General features: G+C 36.6%; 1 protein-coding gene across 7 annotated transcripts in view; it reads right to left on the bottom strand.

Annotated features, from left to right (window-relative positions):
- Positions 1–829: 829 nt before the first annotated feature.
- Positions 830–22,200, bottom strand: part of CFAP96 (cilia and flagella associated protein 96) — a 30,629-nt gene continuing 9,258 nt past the window's right edge. For 3 of the 7 annotated variants that reach the window (XM_074866376.1, XM_074866371.1, XM_074866377.1), the window contains 2 exons: positions 21,408–21,580; positions 830–953 (listed from right to left, as the gene is read on the bottom strand). In XM_074866376.1, coding sequence (XP_074722477.1) covers positions 899–953; positions 21,408–21,580 — 228 coding nt within the window. In that variant the 3' untranslated portion in view covers positions 830–898. Of the gene's footprint in view, positions 954–15,303; positions 18,408–19,360; positions 19,586–21,407; positions 21,581–22,200 lie in introns of those variants that run through there. The other 4 variants (XM_074866373.1, XM_074866375.1, XM_074866374.1 and 1 more) reach the window with 4 other exon arrangements.

The raw sequence follows: 22,200 nt of genomic DNA on the forward strand, positions 1-22,200 counted from the left end.
TGGCAAGAACGAAACACAATTTTTGTATTAGGCGTTTTGAGTACTTTTTGAGTACTTTTAGTTAAGCAAAATTAGCTTTCTAAAACTAAATGAGATCATGTGCTTTCAAAACTGAAGACCCAAAACTGCTCTCTCTTTAACAGGCCAAACTTACCAATTGTAAATGTGGGGAAACTCTCGGAAATGTAGTTACAAGAAGTGTTAGGTTAAAAGAAAGTCATAGAACATGACCTGATGCTAAAACTCTGGGGAAAATTCAGTGGTATTGCATCATCACATGAGACGTTTTGAGACATTTGAGGTTGGACATGATTTTGATAGAATTAGAAGGTAGGCCTATCTAATTGCAAGTACTGACCTATGTGAAAACATTTACACCAATATAACATAAAGGAAACAAGGATTTTCAGTTAATGCAGATTCTAAAATCCTTGATCCTGATAGAGGAGAAAAATAGGAAATCTCATCCTACAGTCACTTTAGTCTTGGGGAATTGAATATAGAGATTTAAATGTGAGAGAAAGGTATAGAAATTCTCTCTATCGCATGCTCAAGGCTGAATTCTTTGTGTCAGTAGGGTGTCAGTGGTCCCTGGCACAAATCCTTTGCAAAGTGTCCAGCTAAAGAACTATCCACTTTATCTCTGGCTTAAGAATGGCATAGCCAGTAAATCACAATAGCTTAATGTTACTATGCCTCTCAGCTGTGACCAGACTTTTATATATATATATTATAAGCTGAAGAGAGTCATGGCATTTATTTTTAGATGGAGAGAACGATAGGAAGTGTGACTTCACATGCTTGTTATCTTGAGTCTTCAGATGTTGATCAACAGGTGTGAAAAGGTTTCCTCAGCTGTGCTACTGCTGCACAAACAGCAGGGCTGTTCTGGGAGATGTTAAAAAACTTTTATGAAACTGTAATTCTCCAAATGAGTAAGCCAAGAATTGCATCTGAAAATACACAGATTAATTTATATGGTGCTTTTGTATCAGTTGTTCCAAGACAAATGCTTTAGGTCTTTCAGGTAATGCTGAAGTGTTGCCAACAATTTGAAATCTAAAAAGTTCTCTAAAGCAGTTCAAAGAAACTACGTTGTTTCCATCAACTCAATAACTTTTTTCAGTTTTCCAACCATATTTCATCACTTCAAAAATTAGACTCACTTTTGTCCAGATCAGAAATATGCCATTGAAAGTAAACCCACCACCACTCCTACTTCCTTCATTTTGTTCTACATCACACAACAGCTTCCGAGTGCACAAAGTGGTTTCCTTTACAATGAAATTCAACTAGAAGATGATCTCTGGGAGCACTGCTAATGCACACCAACCACTAATGGGAATTCAGTCCATTAAATCAAACAAGAGCTAAATAGCCCCTCCCTGAATCACATATTAGGTAGATGCCAGGTCCTCAATACCGACTGATCTGCTCCTACTGCACCATGCTGCCTGCTAACGCACACGTAGCTTGAAGCATTTCTTGCAACTTTCATAGAGAAAAAGTTTCTTAACAGAAATTAAATGACAGACTGTTTAAAACTAGAGATATATCTAGTCTCAGAATTTGGAACCAGACTTCAGATGTTCCAAAGCTCAGAGGTGTTTGATCAAGAATTTTGGTTCAGATTTCTATAAACCATATAAAAGGGAACAACTGTGCAGTTGGGTATAGATATGACTTCAATGTAAAATGAATACATTTGATTTAAACTCTATTTTATGGCACCTTTTCACGAGGACAATATTATTATTATTTACCTGGTGGGTTCATACATTTATAAATAAGATGGTGGGAAATAAAAGACATGTTTTGGCATATATCCAGCAAATTTTATCTCTAAAGGCAACTATACTCTGCAGATTTGCCCTTTTGTGTTTCTTTTTTTTTCTCCTCTCATCCAAGCAAGCTACTCAGATAGTTTTTTCAAAATTGTTAACAAGAAACTTTCACAGATTATTTTTTCTTAATATATGACATTTTAAAACAAAATGCATACAAGTCTTCAGCATATGCTCAGCACCATCAAGTAAAATCTTCATCTCCACAGCATATGCTTCATAAGTAATATTATCTACACAATGTTCACAAAGGATTTTGTTTCTATATATGGTAAAGCACATTTGTTTTAGCATACTGAGTGTTTTTAGTTACACTCAGTCTACTTAATCCTCCTCCCATACCAGGGCATAATCCAAAGACCAGTAAAGCTTTTAGAGAGTCTTGTAAGATTGTATATTATAGTACTCTGAAATAAATGCTCTCCTTGGCACAAGTTGTTCCTACAGAAACCATAGAGTAGTTAAAGGTGATTATTTATTACTCAGAAAACAAAATATTTCGTAAATACCAAGAGGAGTCTGAGCAAGAGGAAACACCTCTTGCGAGCTTTTCAGTCTTTCTTTTCCAAACACTGTTCAAAAACAGAGTTTTATAGATGTCTCATTCTCTGTATAATGATTTTTTTTTAAAATCTTTTTAGTATATTCTTAATTTAAGAGGTTTTTAATTATCCTGCTATACCAGCAGCCTATAAAAAATTAAATATTAATTAGACCAGATACACTAAAGAGATATGACTGGAACAACATGTGAAATGGCAAAAAAAAAAAGAAAAAAAAGTAATACATGCAGCCAAATTGTCTCAGCACATTCAGGCCAAAACCAAGTTTCCATATTACAGGAGCAGTGTTGTTTATGATTTTATGCAAAACCTGTAGGGTGTCAGTAGCAACACCTTACACTCCTGCCACAAGGCACAGAAATATTCAGCCATTTGCATATAGAAAGGAATCTAAGTTTCCCAGCACCAGTTTTGCAGCCAGTTCAATTACAAGGTGTTTGCAAGTTGTGCAGATACACAAAGAACAGGCAGAGGTAGTTTTCTTTGAGCAAGAGTAAATCCCAAAGAGAATCTATGATTGCACAAATTACAATCAGTCTTCTGGTCTACTTAAAGGTCTGCTTACAGATAAAATATCCTTTTCACACATTGACTATTTAGTTTGTGTACAGAACTCATTCAACCTCTTAATTATAAATGAATGCTATCTATTTAGTAATCATATTTCTGACTGAAATTTCTCTAATTGGCAGTGTCACAAAAAAATCTCACTACTGCTATACTTTGTGGAGATTGAACTTGTAACATTTTTACTTCTGCAGTTTGCACATTTAAGAAAATTAGGAGTGGGTTAAAACTGTCAAATGAGAGACACTTAATTAAGACACTTTTATTTTGGTTTTCTAATATTTTCCAAGAATTGCATCCCTTTCTGCTGTTTTACTCTTGTAAATTCCCTCAATTTCATTTTACTTCCACTGCAAGAAGACCCCTACCTTCCAAACCACTGTCACTTTTACAGAGAGCTCCTGTTTGCTGCCCTAGATCTCTTGCACCTCTTTGAGCAAGCCAGTTCAAAACTATATGCAAGTAAGATGTATGAGGTGAAAAGTATAATTGTTTCAAAGTGAGATTCTTCCACTGTCTACCTTATCTCATTTTATTACTTATAGCAAATAAAATAAAGCAAATATTACAGGAACACTCAGAAGCCCAACCATATCAGCCACTGTATAGAGAACAAGAAATAATTGATTGCCCCCAGTTTAAAATTCAGACTAAGCAGATAAGGCAGTTACAATATGGAAAGGAAAAGACACAATATGAAGGATAAATGACATGATAATTTAGAAACATTTTGTTCATTTGCTTTTTTTCACAAAAAAAAGTTGACTGAGCTGGTGGACTGAGGTTGAAATAAAGAAGCTCTAAGAGTTACAAAGGGAGAGAAAAAAAGCACAAAAACCCGTTCAGCAGAAAGAAAAAACACAGAGTAAAATGTGTAAAAACTGGTCATATACCAAGACACCAGCAAGACCTTTTATTAGCTGATCCAGTTCCTGGCTGGCTCATAACAATTTCTCTCTTCCCTAAACTCAAATGAATTGGAAAAATGAGAGACCAGGTAAGGATCCTGCACTGCGTCAACAGGACTAGTTGTTTACACTTCTGTTCAAGTATAAATTAAGTTATGACTACACAATCTCAGGGATTTCAGGAGATTCTCTGATCCTAATACAGGATTATACATCTAAAAGTGTTCACTTATTTCTTCTCTGACTCATAATTCATCTACCCTTTTCTATTCTCACTGCAACTTGTTATGAGATTCTTCTCTATGAATACATACACTGCACAACTCTGTTAATTCCCTTTCCTACATACTTCCTATTCACTGCTTACTAACAACCAGCTTCCTGAACCAAGAGCTACTCTCACCGTTGATGAAGTATGAAAGTGTAGCATTTCAAAAATGATGCACTGAGATACGTGCTGTCTTTCCTTACAAGTCCACAAAAACACTAACGAGGTAAGTCCCTTTATTAAGTGTCTTCTAATGACTCTGTGACATAAAGGATGTTCTTTGAAAGTCACAGATAAACACAGATGTAGCTTTTGATGTCTGTTAGCAAAAATTTTATCAGTTATTGCACTGCTCTAGGCAGAAGTAAGGACTGAGTAAAATATGTTTTACAGTGGTAGCATCTGGGCAAATAACGAGCTATCAAATTCATGGTTCTGCTGTGGCATGTAAGGAAAAAGGCAGAACCTTTGAGGCATTCAGACTGCAGTGTTGAACTGGATCTCATTGCTGTTTGCCAAAAGGCTTTCCACGGTAATTAAATTTCCTGAAAACAACCCCTCCTTCTGGATGCTGAAAGGGCTCAAACTCATGTTGTCACCATGATACAAGATAATATAGTAATCTGAAAGTAGGACAATCTCTTTTTCCCCAAATTACAAAGTCAGACAAAAATGTTAAGTGTCTAACCTTATAACTTATGTACCAATAATAGAGGATACTGGATACATGGTAAAAATTAATTAGTAGAGTAGAACAATATAATGGTTACATTCATAGAGATTCCTACACATAAAAGTGGGCAAGTTTGCCATAGTGGTGATAAAAGAATTCCCTTTTGAATTTATATCTTAAATGATTCTGCCCTTGATACTTCAGACCTCCCTGAAAGATGTCAGTTTATGTAAACTGACAGTAGCTCTGACTTATACATTGCCTCTCAAGTTAGAGAACCAGACTGACATCTCCAAATATTTAATGTATTCTGTCTCTATGATCACCCTGTCAGATCACAATGCCTCACATACTTGTATACTTACTGCTATCATGTCTTAATAAACTTGTCTAGGTTGCACCTGTTCAAAGGTTCATGGAGCATGTCCACTCATCATCTCACAATAATCAAGAGGTGACAGCTGTCCCTGTAGCAGATTCTAACATTTCTATCATATTCAGGGACATGGACAAATTTAATTAGCTGCTCATATTTAGCCCACATTTCCCTAAGAAGATTCATGGGGCTATAAAGACCTGAGCCATGAAGTCTCAAGACAGGTTGACATCTGATAATGCAAGTTATGAGAACTGTTTCCAGATATGTCTCTCTCCTTTTTTTTCTTTTTTAAATTTTTTTTAATAAAACAGTGAATACTGTTGCTGGCTCTTTCTGCAAAAGTTTTCTTTAAGGAAGAGACAATCAGTGTCAAATACCGATTAAGGAAAATACTAGTAATTCTTGGCACTTCTTGCACCCTATTATTAAAATAGTAGTGCCTGCCATTTTTGTGAAGTTTTGCATTAGCTGATGTTGAAGTGTTCTGTAAAATAAATCAGTATTTTTACAATCTTTTTAAGGGTGGGGAATGTATTCAGCATCAGTTTTTAAAAAGATACTAGTTCTGATTTTATTCAAATTATTAGCCTCTGATCATACCTGCTTATTGGAATCATCAAAAAAAAAAAAAAAAAAGAACGAACGAAACGCAGAATTCTCCTCCAATCTTCCAAATCTACCTTCATCTTCAGAGACTGTCTCTTCCATCTTAAAATGACTGCCTCTAAGAGGTAAGAGAAAGACTTATATCATAAGATGAAATGCTGCTTCACATCACTGGCTATTAGCAATCTCTTCCAAAGGTCTCTTTTTCCTGCTTAGCTCAGCAACTCAAGCCAAGGGCCAAGCAAGCACAGGGTTTTTCCCAGGCAAAACATTCACTCAAAATATATCACTTGCCCTTCCCCCAAAGAAGAATGTTTTCATCCAATAAGATACACATTTTTCTAAGCATCAAAGAGGTTTAGATGTTCACAGATAATGACCATAGCTGGAAGAGGCAAGAAGTTGGTATGTAAAGGATGCTTCCTTTCCACTCCTTTGAAATGAGACCTAAAGACTTCTCCCATCCCTTCTCTCTATCTGCTCTTGTCCAGTAAACCCACCAAGGGAATAACTTCATGACAAACAACTGACTACTTTGTACATATATTTATCCCAAAAAGACATTTTTAATTGATCTTCCTCATTTATTGGAACTTGTTCTACAGTTCATATACTCTTCCTGAGGTGTAGGTACTCTTTGTCAAAAAATAGTTATTTACTTTCTCTTTGTCATTTCACCTTCACATACAATTCACCTATCCACAAAGCAGAAATTATTTTCTGGTGAGGTGACCAAGCAATTAGAGACTTTCACCCCACAACCCCATTTTTTTTTTTCCACCAAACCCTTTAATGTGACATTAGGTTAAAAGGGATCATCTTAAAAGGGATCCAGTCAGCAGCCCTCAGCTCTTAAGGCAAACGGTGGGGAATGAGGTGAGTTGGCCACCCTAAGTACCACACAAGAACAATGGCATCCACACAGTCCCATTCAGAAACTAATGCCAAAACCATCCTTCAGGGCACAAAGGAGATCTCTACCCATGGGGTGGAGAACATGGTACATGGAGAACAGGACTGTGCAACGTCTCCATGGTACATGGAGAATGGGACTGTGCAACAAGGGTTCTGCTGAGAGATTTCTCCCCTGTTCCTGCCTTGGTAGCCACAGAAGTCCTGGTCCAGCAAGCTCTCCAAAGAACCTCTGCGTCCCAAGTCATGGAAGAACATGGGCAACTGGGAGGTCTTGTAAGTTACCCTGGAAATACTTCTCATCGCACAAGGTGCCATACATTGTTTCCTCATAGGTTTGTACTGTCCCTGTTTGCTGCCTTTGTTAAGATGGTTTATGCTCTTGTACATACCAACTTGTCACTGCATTTCTTTATTTACTTCCATTAAGTGCATGCCTAGTCTTCCCTACAATGTAACTGCTTGCATCATAATATCTCCTCCTTATAATTTTGACCTTTGCCCCTGCATATTTCAGCAGGTTTTCTTTTCTGTCCCAAGATTGCAATCTGACAAATTACTGATAAATTTATGAATCCTACAAAACTCAAAAATATCATCTTTAAAGTGAACTTTAGGCTTCTTCTACCAGAGTTTACCCCATTTTTTACTCTCTGATCACCATTAAAATTTGAGGCTGAATTCTGGATTTATCTGCAATTCCAAGCTAGCTCAACAGCCTGAAAACTGTTAAGAATGCTTCATAAATTTCTTCATATTTTAAATGTCATATAAAATTGATAACCTTTGGAAGTTGGTTTTTTCCCTCAAACACTACATTATTCCTCAAACTTTGTAATACAATCTCATAAGTAATTGCCTTGTCCTTACTCAGGTAACTACATGCTGCTAAACAAATCCTGTATCTCAGAATCCTGGTACTCCTTTCCTCATTTGACTTGTCACTGCTTCCTGAATTCCATCCACTCATTGCTATGTTTCTGGTGATTTTCAGATGCACTGAATTTTAGCCCCTGCTCTATTTTATCTACTCCTGTCTTTGGTTTTCAGTTTCTTCTCCCTCTACATCTCTAGGGAAAATTTTTCAGTGGTTTTTAATAAGAAGCCTGCTGCACTGGAGCTGCAATTTAGAGAATTCTTTATCTTAACGACAGGAAACAAATATTTTATGGAAAACAGCTCATGAGAGAAGGAAGGACATTCTACATATATCTCCACTGACTGCTAACACAGAACTAACTCAAACTGGCTAAACAAATTCTTCATTTGCAGTCAACTGCCTAACGGCCCACTGTTGTCTTCTGTAGTTTCATGCAGTGTTTAACTTCCTGGCACTTCTTTCTGCATTGGAAAATTTTCCTGTACCTTGCATAAGAAATCCAAAAAGAACATTCTGTTATTTTCACTGTTCATCTTGCTGGAGAAATACAGAGGACCCCTCATGGGTCAATTTCTGGACATGTGTTTATATAAAGTGCACAATACACTTTATTTCTAAACAAAACAAGGTACTGGTCTTGTTTCAGATAAACATGTACATCAAAATTTTACAAAGATCATAATGTTTTCAGGTGAAGACTTCTGTATGTTTTCAGGTCAAGACTTCCATACCCATTCTCCATTTGTCTCAAATTCGGAACTAGTCATTTCTCTATTTAGGAAGTTTTCAAATAGCTGATCTTGTTTATTTAACTGCAAATAGGAGCTGACAACTCCAGAAGCCTTTGTTGTTGTCCTCATTGTTCTTACAGGCTTTTCAGGAGTCCAGGAAGATCACAATGCAGATATACCAAGAACAGTCTCTATACCACACACACCCTCTGACAGCACAAACAGGCAGCAGAATACCATGAAGAAACTTCCAAGTAAATGTTCTTTTTCAGGGTAGGTTTATAGTTTTGTTATTTAGAACTCTTCTTTGGTCTTTACTCAGGATTCACTCTCTCCCTGACTGAGATTCACACACAGACTCCTAGTAATGCTAACTTGATGTGTTGTGCATGTCAATTCCTACACATATCAGTGGCAGAACTCACTGGTCTTAATGGTTCTATTTTCACTGACAAAGAAGATGCAATATTCTGAGAAATTTCCACAATTTGCATGGCTTATACCATAATCATGGAGGAGCTGTGTAGGAGTCTGGGCCACGCTGGGAGAAAGTTAGTGCAGACAGAAGAATGCAAGGACGAAGACAAGGCCAGCAAAATAAGGCTGGCAAAAACACACAAGATAGCAGATAAGTGAGAAACACCTGTGGTCAGCAAAAGCACACAAGTCTGAGCAAAACAGGGTATGAGATAAGGGAGTTTTGGCAAGTTTTGGGCTTTACGTGCTAATTGCAATTAACCAATGCAAATGCTTGTAGAGGCGCGTGAACAGCGCGTGTAGATGACCTGTAGCCTATTAGAAGATAGATGAGTGCGTGTACGGAACTTAGTAGAATATAAATGTAACCAGAAAAGGAAAAATAAAAAAAAAGATGGACGACCTGATCATCACATTGGTGTTGCGTCGTTTCTGTTCCTGCATGGAGAAATAAGGACCCCGGCTAATGGTGACCCCGACAGAGCTGAGCTTGAAAATTATTTTTACATTTATTGAAATGGTGAATTGTTCTTGCATCACAAGTTCATTCTTCTTCCTCTTGAACTGCTTGGCAGCAAAGCCGCCTGCTGTCTTCCAGATCTTTCATAATACAATATGGTCTTTAACAGCTTACGAACATTTTGCAAGTTATCTTTGACAAAACAGCCCAATATAAAACAAGTCATACTTGATTTGTCAGCATAGCTTAAGGACAAGCTGAAATGCCTGATTCAAAAATCAAAAACATTAACTGTTACAAAGAATCATTCCCAAAACTTTAAGGGCAAATTTCTCCATCAGTGACTCCCAGTAAAATGTTCTGATTCTAATTCACAGAAGAGTACTGAAGAAATATCTCTGGAGGCAACATTGTCACTAATGTTAGAAAAGGGTAAAAAAAAACTCAAAAATTGTAAGCAGGGGACAGATTACAGTGACAGATTTTATGTTCTATTAATTATGGATTGTAAATATAAGCCAAAACTTGTTTTTCCCCTTATCATGCCACAAAAATGAAAAGAACCTATTTCTGGGCTGGAAAGTAAGTAGCTAAATATAAAATTTATGTTTGTTGGTGTTGTGCAATACTGCTGGACTAATTCCAGCCACTAAACTCTTCAGCTGTCCCTCAACAGGTGTAAAGGGGTTTCACTAACTTTGTACTTCTGCAAAAACACGTTAGAACTATTTGGAGACCCTGAAAACCTTGAACATTACAGCTATGCCATTCTTGAGGACTGAGAGTCATGATCCCAACTTAACTCTTTATCTACATAATTTCAAACTGTCCTTCCAAAAAGATGTACCATTATCAATGTCTTTGTCAGTCTGTGGAACTATAATCTTCCAATGGTATAAGCATGTGTAAACTTTTAGCATAAGCACTGAATGGCCAGTCCCATGACTGAATATTAAAAAACTCAAATTTCTTCAACATCTCCCACCACTAAACTAGTTAACCAATTATATCATAGATTTCATCCACTTTCTATTTAAAAAAAAATAAATTAAATAACTACACACAATTTGAATGTGAAATAAAAACAGAGGTTGAATTTGTTCTTTCATCGACACATCCCACCAGATGTTTAGCTTTCATGCAATATTGGGTTTAAAATATTCCACCAATTGTCATACGAGCTTTAACTTAAAACCCTGACACAGATCAAAATTAAAATAAAATTTAAAAAAATCACTTTACCTTTGGTAGTACGGCTTTCCAAAATAATGTCAATGACATATGTTAGCAGCTTCTTTCGCAACGAAAGGTTTCCCATGTACATCAGCCTTACAGGTGCTTTACAAGACACAGTCAGGCTTAACAACCTGTGTCTAATATTACAGACTTTATTTACCTGAGCCCCCTGTTCCTTGAGGAGTCTTTCAGTGAGTCTACTCACACAAATACAAGTAATTTATAGTGAATGCCTGTTTTTATACTTCAAGCACAGAAAACACTAACAATGAATATCGTTCATATACTTTATAGGAGCTTCAAATATTTTGGTAGAAAAACTTTTTTCTCTTTCTTTTTTTTCCTGGCAGGATGAAACTACACTCATACAATCTGTTTAAAGTTAAACAATGTATGGCAGAATATTACTTTCAAAATGTAAATGACAAAAACAGGTATCACAGATGCGAGTCCGCTATAGAGCAAGCTCGCCCAGAGTGACAACATATGGAGTTGTGTGAAATAAAAAGTTTTTAAAAAAAAAAAAAAAAAAAACCACAAAAAAAACCCAAAACCAAACAAACAAAAAAAACCCAAAACAACAACAACAAAACAAAAACCACCACAACGGGAAGTAGGAGGCACTTGCCGCGCAGGCACGCTCCCCTCACGTTGCCCAGGGACGATTCTGACTGAGCAGGCCGCTGGACCCGGACCCTCAGCGACGGCCGCCACGCCGAAGGGACTGCCGCCGCCACGGGGGTGGCGGGTCAAGGGTTGCCCCGCCGGGGCAGGGGGAGCCTCCCGGGTCAAGGGGAGCCCCGCCGGGGCAGGGGGAGCCCCGCCGGGCCGCCCGTTCCCCCGCCGCCCTCGGCCCGCCCGCGGGGAGCTGAGGCCCGGCCGGGCCGGGGCCGGCGGCGCGCGCTGCCGGCGGGCAGAAGGGTGTCGGGCAGCGCCCCCGCGTGGGGACGGCGGGCCGCGAGGGGCGGCTCGAGCGGGTGCCCTCCGCGCGGGTGGCGTCACCGCCAGCCGTGACGTCATTGTGACGGCAAGGAGGCAGCAGGCCCCGCCGCGCCCGGCGGGCGCTGGGCTGTACCGTCCATGGCGTGGCCAAAGTGGCCTCCGGCGGAGCTGCCGGCCGGCGGGGCGGTGCCAGAAGCCCCTAGAGGTACATGTTTTGCCACGGTTGCTTCGCTTCTTCCGAAGAGACACCCGCTCTTGGCGGAAGCCCGGGTGCTTCCTCAGAGACCTTCCGGGCACCAGTGCTGCTGCAGATGATCCCGTCCAGCGCCAGGAACTGCAACAGGGCTCGGGCAATCCAGAGCGGGAGAAATAAGCAATTATGTCCTCCCTCAGGCTGAACAGCAAGGCTGAATTCTCTGTTTTCTCTTGTTAGAGCCGAAATCGCTCTTGCTGTGAACTTCAAGCTCTGCTAATTGTAGAGGTGTCATTTTTATTTGCAGATAATCCCACAGTAGGAGCAGAAGACCCAACTGACCTGCGAACAGTGGAAGTAAGCTGATTTGATTCTGACTGCAGATGGCAGCAGGATGACTGGGCATAAAGAGTCCTAGCTAGCAAAATTTCCATATGGCGTATTATTTAAGTATATGGAAGTTCCTGGTGCCAAAACACCTCCAGCTGACAAACTGACCTGCACCAGACTTCACCAGAGCAGCTCAGGCTAGCTGCTGATCACAGGTGCCTTACTTCAGGAGCTGCTCAGGTCAAGTGTTAGTTCTCGGTATTCACAGACTTCTCTAATTCAAATCCAGTCTCAACAAATGTGAAGGGATTAATAGGAACATAAATACAGTGATTGACTGATTGTTTCAGTATACCTCTGTGTGCAGGGCTATGACTCTACAACAGAAGCTGTCCCACTGTCCCTCTTTAACTGATGGTTTTCAGTAAGAAATCAGATTTGCTGAAGTATTCTGAAATTGACAGCATTACTTGCAAACTACACTTTCCACTTGAATAATGACTAGCAAAGAGTGTTTGGGTTTTGGTTTTAGTATCAGTATAGTTGAGTAACTCAGGTATACGATGTACAGTACTCTGCCTTTTATATTTTGGGGAATTTTCTTCCAAAGCAGAACACATGGAAAGCTAGACAAATTTTACATTCTGCATATGTTCATTCCTTTAGCTGAGATTTTCATGAACTTCTGAATTCCTGTGACCTAAAAATGATTCATTCAGAGAAAAATCCTTTGATCTATGTAAAGCATTTGCACAATTTTAAAGCACTTCTAAGTCATTAGAGCTTAGCCAATATTACTTCTGTTAATGCAGAATACTAGGGTTTCCCTTTACTAATCCCAGAGACGGTCCAACTTTCTTATATTGTCCAACCAATACACCACGGTCTAAACCAGAAAGATGATTTTTGGAACTAGAGTATGAATTCTAACAGAAGCACATTTGGTCTCACTGCAAAGACTAAGATCTGAAGTAATGCCAGATGTGACAGTGCTTTCTGTAATGAGAGCAACTGCCTGTGAAAAATGATGCTGAGTATACTACAAATAAGTTTCTAAATGGCTACTGAATGGTGAAAGAAGCATTTGATAAACTCCCGTTGACTCAGGCTGAGTGAAAACAATCTTGTGACTGGAAAAGAAACATAATTTCAACTGAGAAAATATCCTAACTCATCTCTATATTTAAAACAAACAACAAAAAAAACCCTATTTACCAATTTTCTGATATTTGTGTTATACATTTTAGGTTCTTCAGCAACAGCTGGAATCCTTTCAGACATTTCAGCAACAGACTCTAGAGAATATTAAAGTAAAAGTAGAACACAAATGCTCTTAAAATACAAAAGCCTCCTGCTGCATTTTTAGATACTGCCATAGCTGTTTTAAGTAAGATCTATTCTTAGACTATTGTGTACATTAAGTATCCATCTTAAAAAAGTTGATAAAATAATCTCACTTCTAGGTTCTTGCTCTTAGTCACAGTATTATTTGGGGCCTTATAAAACCTATTTTAAAACCTAAAAAAACGGAATAAAAACAAAACTGAGTTAGGAAAAAAAAAAAAAAAAGGAAGGACTAGATCCTTCTCTCATTTATATCACTGTAAACTCAAGGAAGCTCTGTTGTTTTCAAATAAGTTAATTCTGCCTTATGTCACTGTTAGTAGAACCTGTTCTGTTGGTACAAACCACCATGTTTCACAAAATGCTAAGCCACCTTTTCAGGAGCATTTTTCTGCCATCGTTTTAGCTGGTTCTTTATATAAAACCTAAATAGCTGATGCTGGAAGGACATTTAGCTTTACACTTTGTTGGTTATAAACAATTCCATATGCCTCCATGCCACTTCCATCTGGTCTGGCCTTCCTAAAAGAGAACTTGAGTAATAGGATATGTCTGGAAAATTAAATATTTCTACATTTCAGTTTTCTGTAAACAATCTCAATCTTTTTCAGGCACAGTCTGAAATCCATGAGATGCTAAATAAAAATATATTCGAAAGGAAAACTCCACTGCATAGTTCAGCCAAGATTCCGATGACTTGCACACTAAGTGATGAATCTCTGGTATGTTTAACAATTTTTACCTCCAAACAATTTATTATTTAGCTGGACCTTGGGTTTTGAGTGTGACATGTTTTTTTGAAAATATCCCAAAGGCTATTCTGGATTAAAAAAAAAAAACAAAACAAAACAGTATTATCTTCCTGAGATTTTTCTGGGTAGCAGAACCTTAGCCATAATTACATATACTATTCCCTCCCACCCATTATGATTAAAACTCAACTTTCTCTTCTGCACAGGTAAAACTGTAACCTGTCTTTGCCAAATTAATTTGGATTATCTTCAGTGGGCATGGAATGCAATGCAAAGCATATAGGGAGACAAGGCAGAGAGTCAAGGAGAGAAGAGAGAGAAATGAGGACAGGAAATAAATTTTGTCCCTCTCCTATGAGATGCTGCAAACCCCCTACTTTTTCTGTCTGTAGTGTGACTTCTAGTTTGCCCTTATTTCATAGCGACTGGCATGACAAAAACAAAGACAAACTACAGGCTCCTTAAGTTCATCTCTCCCTTGCTGGAAATATAATCAGTTTAAGACACTTGGTATTTTGTGCGTGCTCCAAAGCCCAGTACTAAATGAAATGGGGCCTATGATAATTGTTTATGTTCTTTTAATGGGTAAATGGCATTAGCAGAGGTAAACTGTACAAGTCTTGATTGATAAGTGGCTTTGGTAACAATGTAGTTGACTTGTGCTTCCAGTACTGCAATGTTTCACAGTTTTTCCAGCATGACAGTTTTTTGTACATTTGTTTTTAATTTTGTGGGGTAGCTTATGGAAAATCCTGAATCACTGCCTTCTAAGAGAAAAGTTCATCATGATCAACAACGCTATTCAGATGAGCATATGGAAGCAAATTCCAATACTGGAAATATCATCAGTGATATAAAAATTCCACACAGGATTTCACTTAAAACCATAGCAACTGAAAAGGTTAAAAATTCAGAAGATCTGTTTGGAAACAACAGGATACTTGCAATCAAAAATGAACATAAATGTGAACATTTGCTATCTGGCACTGAGCTGGAGACAGAACAGTTGAATGTTGCCCATGAGAAGGTCATTTTGAGTGAATATAAACATCATATACCTTTTCCCAAATTTGGGAAAGAATTTCGTAAAATAGACAATACTAACTATCCTACCAAGTTGCTGAAACAAGAATTTCAGAAGTCAGTCTCTAATGATTTGGATTTGTTAGCAGATAATACAGAAAAATCTGGATTTTTATCCAGAGAAAAATTAAATAACTTAAAATTAAGTGCAGAAATTGTGACCTCTTTACATGAATCACATATTGGTTTAATTCCAGTTAAAGAAAATGGCCTACATTTTGATCAAGAATTTTCTAAAGACTCCAGATGTGGCAGTGTAGGGGGTGGTTCTCCTATAACAGTATACAGTGTATACAAAAGCAGAATCTCAAAGCAAAAACGTACATAAAGAATTTAGAATCAATTACAGTGAAGGTGACAGATTCCAATTTTCCAAGGTCGTGAAAAATAAGCTAGTAATACTTGATAACAAAGAGCAACTAAAGAACAAAAAAGAACAGCAACAGACTAAATCAAACATTGCTGAGGCCAGGAAGTTGGAAGTTCAGCAAAATCAAAGTAACTGTTGAATGTGATGGCAAAATTGACACATTGCAAAAGTCCCTGACAAATTCTAAGCATTTGCAAAAAAATAGTACATGATCTTCCGAATGAAAATTTAGCTCTCAAGAACAAAGTGGAACCTCTTACTCTTACCATGCAGTCTTTGAGAGAAAAAATATCAAAATGTCAGATGCAAATTAAGGATTTAGCTGAAGAAAAGCATACAAATCCAGTTGGTTGAATCACAAGAAGATAACAAGGAATGTATTAAGGAAGCAAAGAACTCAAGAAAATGCGAAGAACTCCAAAACCAGAAAAACATCCTTGAGGAAGAGAGGAATCAACTCCATAGTGGAAACCAACATTCAATGCAGACTCAACATGATTTTCAAATTAGGAACCAGAAAGTAGAAGAAAAGATGACTGCTGTTACCTGTGAAAGTGCAAATGAAGAATGCAAGAGGTTATCAAGAGAGGTAACAAACGGCAGAGGAAATTCAGGAATAAATTCAAAACATTTCCAAATATGAAAGTGACATTAGAAAACTGACTAAAAAATGCTCACTATTAGAAAATCAACTGTTGACTACTGAAAATGAGATGTATTGCAGTTTACCACTTGCATAGGGATGGTATTTCTCTCTGACACCAAGCTACAGCACTAGTCTGTGGGCAAAGGAAACTTGGTTACAGTTCTGCTACCATGCAATATAACTGTTACTAGGAATATTCCACTACAATTTGTACAGAAATTTCTGTTCTAAGTATAAAGCCTTGGAATACAATTCACAGGGTATGAGCTTTACTCTGCAATATCTTATTAGCTGATTTTATTTTCCAGGCAATTCCTCATAATCTGCAACAACCTGTTGCTTCAAATAAATTGTAATATACCATTTTGTAAAACATTTGCAACTCTGATGTCTAGTCATTTCCATGGTTTTTGTATGTTCTAAAAAGAACTGCTTGTTTTTTTGATACTTGGCTGAATTTCACAGATTCACAAAAGCAGATCCTTACACAATTTAAATAGTATAAAGAAATTTAATGAAACTGTGACAGTTTACAGGAGATAGAATTCCGTCCCTAGGATTTCAGAGTCAAAATGGAATCTTAACAACCTTTTAGCTGTACAGCTGAGGACATGCCACAACATTTCACTGCTTATCTCTGCAAGTCCTAAAATTACGTTTAATCTACATTTACATATGTTTTAGATAACACTGAATTCTGGTCTATGTTTAATCAACACAAGGTACCCTTTATCTCTTTATACTAGATACTGACTTAGAAAGTTTATTAGTTAAAACAGGAATTTTAACATTTTCGGAGTAAACATATTCAAAGAACATGGTCATAGCTATGAAAGGTGCAAAAATTATCCTCTTGGATATAATCACTGCACAAATACTCCTGTTTCCTCAGATAAGGGAAGAAGAATTTCTCAAAAATACTGCATGTAATATTCTATGAAGTTGAAGCTGCCTGTATGCAGTGTCTCCATAACACTATTAGGACTATTTTTTTACGAACAACTTTTGTTACTCTTTAATAACTAAATCCATGAAAGTAAAACCATGTTTTTAGTTATTTGTGTTTCCAGATTTAGAGGTAATTATTTATCTTAACTTTCTTATTAGTACAACACTAGGTGTACAAGCTCCTGGCCGATAAAGGGCATGATCTCTTCAGAGACATAAAAATAATTCATTTCTTCCTATTTCTCAAAAAATTCATAAAGACTGATTGCAGCAAATTAACATTTATTTATCTGGTTTGTAATACAAGACTGTAAACATAATAGAGCCTGTTTTTGTATCATGACTGATAAACATAGTAGGATGACTAAAAACTACATTAAAGATCTAAGTCTAGTTTTTAACGCTTTTTTCTATTAAAAATGCTTACAAGATACAAAAGGGTTTGTTGCAGTTTTTTACTGAAGATAGACAAAAGTATTACGCCACAATTTTGCATTGCACACCCAGAATCAATAAGGACATTAAAATGGTAAATACTTGGGCTATTGAGTAGATGGTCAGGTGTTTAACACTTGCATAAGCATGAAGTTGCTTCAGATTGTAACTATTAAATTCTGGTCAGAATCAGTTATAAACATGACCGGCTATATCTATACCATAAAGATGTAGGGAAGCTGTTATTATGAAAACAATGTGAGTGATGTCTAATGTCCTCCTTACCTTAGATAACTGGGTAATGAAATTCAAGAAAGTTCTAAATTCCACCATCACAGTGAAAGGTACTGCCAAGAAGTCAAGGGACACAATTATCACTTGTATTAAAACAGCATACTGAGGCCCTAGCTAGAACTGGGTGTCAGCTCCTTGGGACCACACATTTTCTGGTGGGGACTTATCAGTTGAAGATACTGGCTTCCACATGATGACCGCACGAGGCTAGTCCACATACACTAACATCACCAAGCCAGATTGATTTTTTTTTAATTAAGCTCCATACATTTTAATCAGCTTTCAGTATTTCCATCTTCTTAGTAAATGAAAAGATTATTGAAATACAGAATAAAATAGAAGAGGAAGACTTGGAAAAAGAGACAGAAGGACATAAAGAAAAACTTCAGAGCAGTCTTCATCAGCTGTACTGCATCAGAACAGCAGTTAGGAAGAAGTACAGTGCAGTTCAATCTACCTAGGAGTGCTGTGTCTGCAGACTTCGGAAGTGAACACCTGGCAAATTCTCCTGATACTCTCTACAAAGATGACGTTAAGGTAGCTAAGGTCAGCAGCAGTACCATTATCTAATAGAATGTATAAACAAAGAAAGAAGGTCTTTGGATAGAGAAAACATCAAAATTTGTGTATAAATTAATATTTTAAAATATTGTTGGGTCCTGTTGATCTCAAGGTAAGGGATTTTATGCTTGGGTTTAGTTTTCTTTTCACTGATGCCAGGAAATGTGAGATCCAGTCTGGAATTTCTTTAAAAAACTATTATCCTGTGAACAGCAGTAAGGATACCATTTCATGAATATTCTACAGTGGTATGATAAATCTTTAACAAAAATTAATAAAATTTGTCTTCATGTAATAATTCAGATAAATAAATGCTGAGGGTTTTTTAAATTTTTGTAGTAAATTAGCTTTGATTTACACGAATTTCTTGGACCACATCTAAAAACCTGACAAAAATTATTATGATGGAGGTAAGATGTACATTTAGGATCACAGTTCCACCTGAGAAGAAGCTAGTTTGAAAGACGGATCAGATTTGTTCGGAATCTTCCATGTACACAAAGTGAATTTAAGCTGCTCTTGCAGAATATGGCAGCATTTATGGTTGTCAGGAAATTGAGGAAGAACAGTAGATAGATGCTGGTAAATAGAGACAACTCCTCCCTTCATAACAGCCTGCTTGTGGTCTGGTTTTTAACAATGGTTGATCATTTTGAGAAGGTCATCAAAACTAAAAATTACCTATTTTTAAGACAGTTCATACACAAATTATAATTGAAATAAAGTGCGAGTTGTAATTCTACTAAAGGGAAACAATGACCTTAGTTTCACTGTGGGCCACGTGACTAACTTGGTTAATACATACACTGATACTCACTTTAAAATATATGCACTTTCTTCCACTGCAATATATAGTCTATTTGCAACCTAATTTATTCATGTTTCCTAAAAGTACCTTTCAAAAGTCCAGTTAAACAGTAAGATGAAAATTTATATAAACATACACCCTTGGGCTTGATAAATTATCTTGAAATATTTATTATAGCTTTATATTTAGAAGCAAAAGCTTTCATTCTCAATAATTAAGCAGATTGGATTGCCCTATATACTCAAATTCCACTTTTCACATTTTTATTTGCTTTGTTAACAGTTTACAGAGTCTAAAATGTGTACCCTTCATTTCACCTTTTGTACCTAATAAGATGTCAGCTGTGCAGTCTTGTAGTTCTTTACATTTAATGATCTGAAATGTAAATGAAGAGAAACTTACTAGATTTTTGTAGAATATCACTGTACAAATTGCAAGAGTTTCTGTAAAATGAAAAACTGTGGTATACCCAGTCCAGTAATTAGATTTAATGACTTGAATCCTCATAAAGTCAAATTTATTTAAATAGAATCCTGCATGACAGCAAGAATCTAACTAGCAAATCCAATTATAGGATTATGGTCCAAATATCAGAAGATAAGATTTCCATTGGAAAGTACATAAAGAATCATAATTCAGTGGGGAAGCAGATGATTTGAAAAATGTCTTACCACATTTCTTAAAAATCTACGAGCTATAAGCGTCATACTTCTAATAAATTCAGTTCACAATTCTCATTCTATTAAACCTGGGAATAATGAACCCAAAATAAATACATTCTTTGAAATTCTTAGGAGAGAAATAGTAGTGTAGAACTTGAAATACTAGTTTTAATTTCTCTCTGCGGAATTTCTGTTGGATATGTGAAAATTTTACAAATATTTTTAATGAATCCACCATAACTGTTTCTGTGAGAGTAGTGATACTTCACAATCAGTCCCCCCCTTTCAATTTTGAATCCTACTTCACATACAGTTAGGGTTTTTTTCCCATAAAAACATTTCATTTGGGAACATGAATTTTTATTCTGTTGATAAAACAATAATACAATTACACTGATAAGAAGGCTACTCAGACCAATATACCATTATTTTTCCCTTTTACTAGTTTAAAAACACCAATGCATGCATGAAAGGTTGTACTTTCTTACATCAGTGTTGGTAGTTGCCACACTTTTTGGTGTACCAAAAAGTTATTTTCAATTCTTTCTTACTTTCCATTAGTAATGAAAAGCAATGTGGAGTAAGTAATATGTAGCTTCTGGTTCTGCCTTGTCAGTGTAAATAAAAACTTCAAACTATCCCTCTAATTTAAAAAATTATTATGCAAATGCCAATACGTGGTGAAATAGAACAGCAATGGGTGAATACGGGAGGTGTATTTTTTAAGACTTCACGTATGATACGTAAAAGACAAATTACAAAGGTGAAGCAGATTCCTCTAAGACAGTTTTTCAAATTTTTATCAAGTCTTTCCAAAATATTTCATGGAGTATGCAAAATCATATGCTTAACTGTTCTCCATGCAGTCTTAGAAGTCTGCATTTGCAAGTGATTTCTCTAAAATAACTCTGAAGAACACAGTCTTGATTTTCTGCTTGAATTACAACAGAGCCAAAACCAGAAAATAAATTTGTTTAAATATAAAGGTTATAGCTTAGTAAGATTTAAAAAAAAAATGAATTATGTGCTTATCTACCCGTATACATATACTGTGTACTATAAATCTCCTCTAGCATTGCACAGTGACACGTTTGTAGTTAGGAACCCAATTTGAGTGCTGTTGTTTCAAAAGCTTCACGGGCTTTGATTCCCTAATATGTTTGCCAGCAGAGGGAGCCAATTTTATTCTATAAACATAAGGGAAAACAAAGCCAGATTTTGTTTTTAACAGAAACATTCCTGGTCTTTTTACATTTATCAAGTCAGAAAGGAATAAGAAATAATAATTTTTCAGTGACATCTGTATAGCATGATTTTGAAGGTCTCTGTGATCTGTATAGCCTTATAAAGTAACCTGAATTTACAGAAAAGAATAGGAATACATTTTGAAAGCCAAGTTCCTTATACATTTCTTATCCTTTTGTTAATGATTCATTCCTTCATTTATTCAATTAGTTTAGACTAATAAGCAGCTGTGCTAATGACTTCGGGTAGACAGCATACATGAAACATCAACACAAAGTAAAGGAGCTTACCTTGTGACATTTAGAGTTATTATGCTTCTAACAGGTCTGCTTTTTGGTCCAGCAGGAGGACGAAAAATCTGTCGTCCTTTATTAGTTGTGACAGCATCAGATTTTTTAATTTCATAAGGGTCAGTGGAATGGCTTGGGTAAGGATCAAATGTGCCTCCTTTCATGCCCCCTGACTGAAAAAAAAGAACTTTTCGAAGTGCCAGTTTACAATATAACTGAGTTAAAATATTTTTCATGCAAAAGCAAGTAAGAATACTGAATAGCAGATTGCATCATATTGTATAAAAAAACACAAAACAAATATTCCTTAAATTTGCAGTGGAAACTTTAAGAAAAAATTTAGTCATTATTTTGATGAATTCTTAGTTTTAAATGTTCTTTTGTAAGTCCAGATTTTGAGGAAAGGATCTTAAAAATGTGACAGAAAAATTAAAAACATAACTCACTAAAATGAGCTATGTTGTGACAAAAACAAAGGAATTCCTATGTCACTATTAGTTTACCAGTACACCTCCACATTGTACTGGTGTAGGGATTGTTACGTACAGCAGGCCTTAGGCATTATTATCAATATGCTTTCTGACATACAGGATTAAATATAGCACTGGCTTTTCCTGAAATGTTATGTCCACTAGTACTACAAGAGTGGCAAATTTTAGTTAAAAAATATCCAGAGACCTGATTAATTCTTTGCAATCCTCTAGTACAGCTAAACCCCACAGTCTGCTGAGGCTGCATTCCTGAAAAGTGCAGCAGTAAGCAAGTCAATCAACAATAAAGCAATTTTTCCCCA

Source organism: Strix uralensis, chromosome 4 (genome assembly GCF_047716275.1).
Source record: "Strix uralensis isolate ZFMK-TIS-50842 chromosome 4, bStrUra1, whole genome shotgun sequence".
Taxonomy (NCBI): Eukaryota; Metazoa; Chordata; class Aves; order Strigiformes; family Strigidae; genus Strix; species Strix uralensis.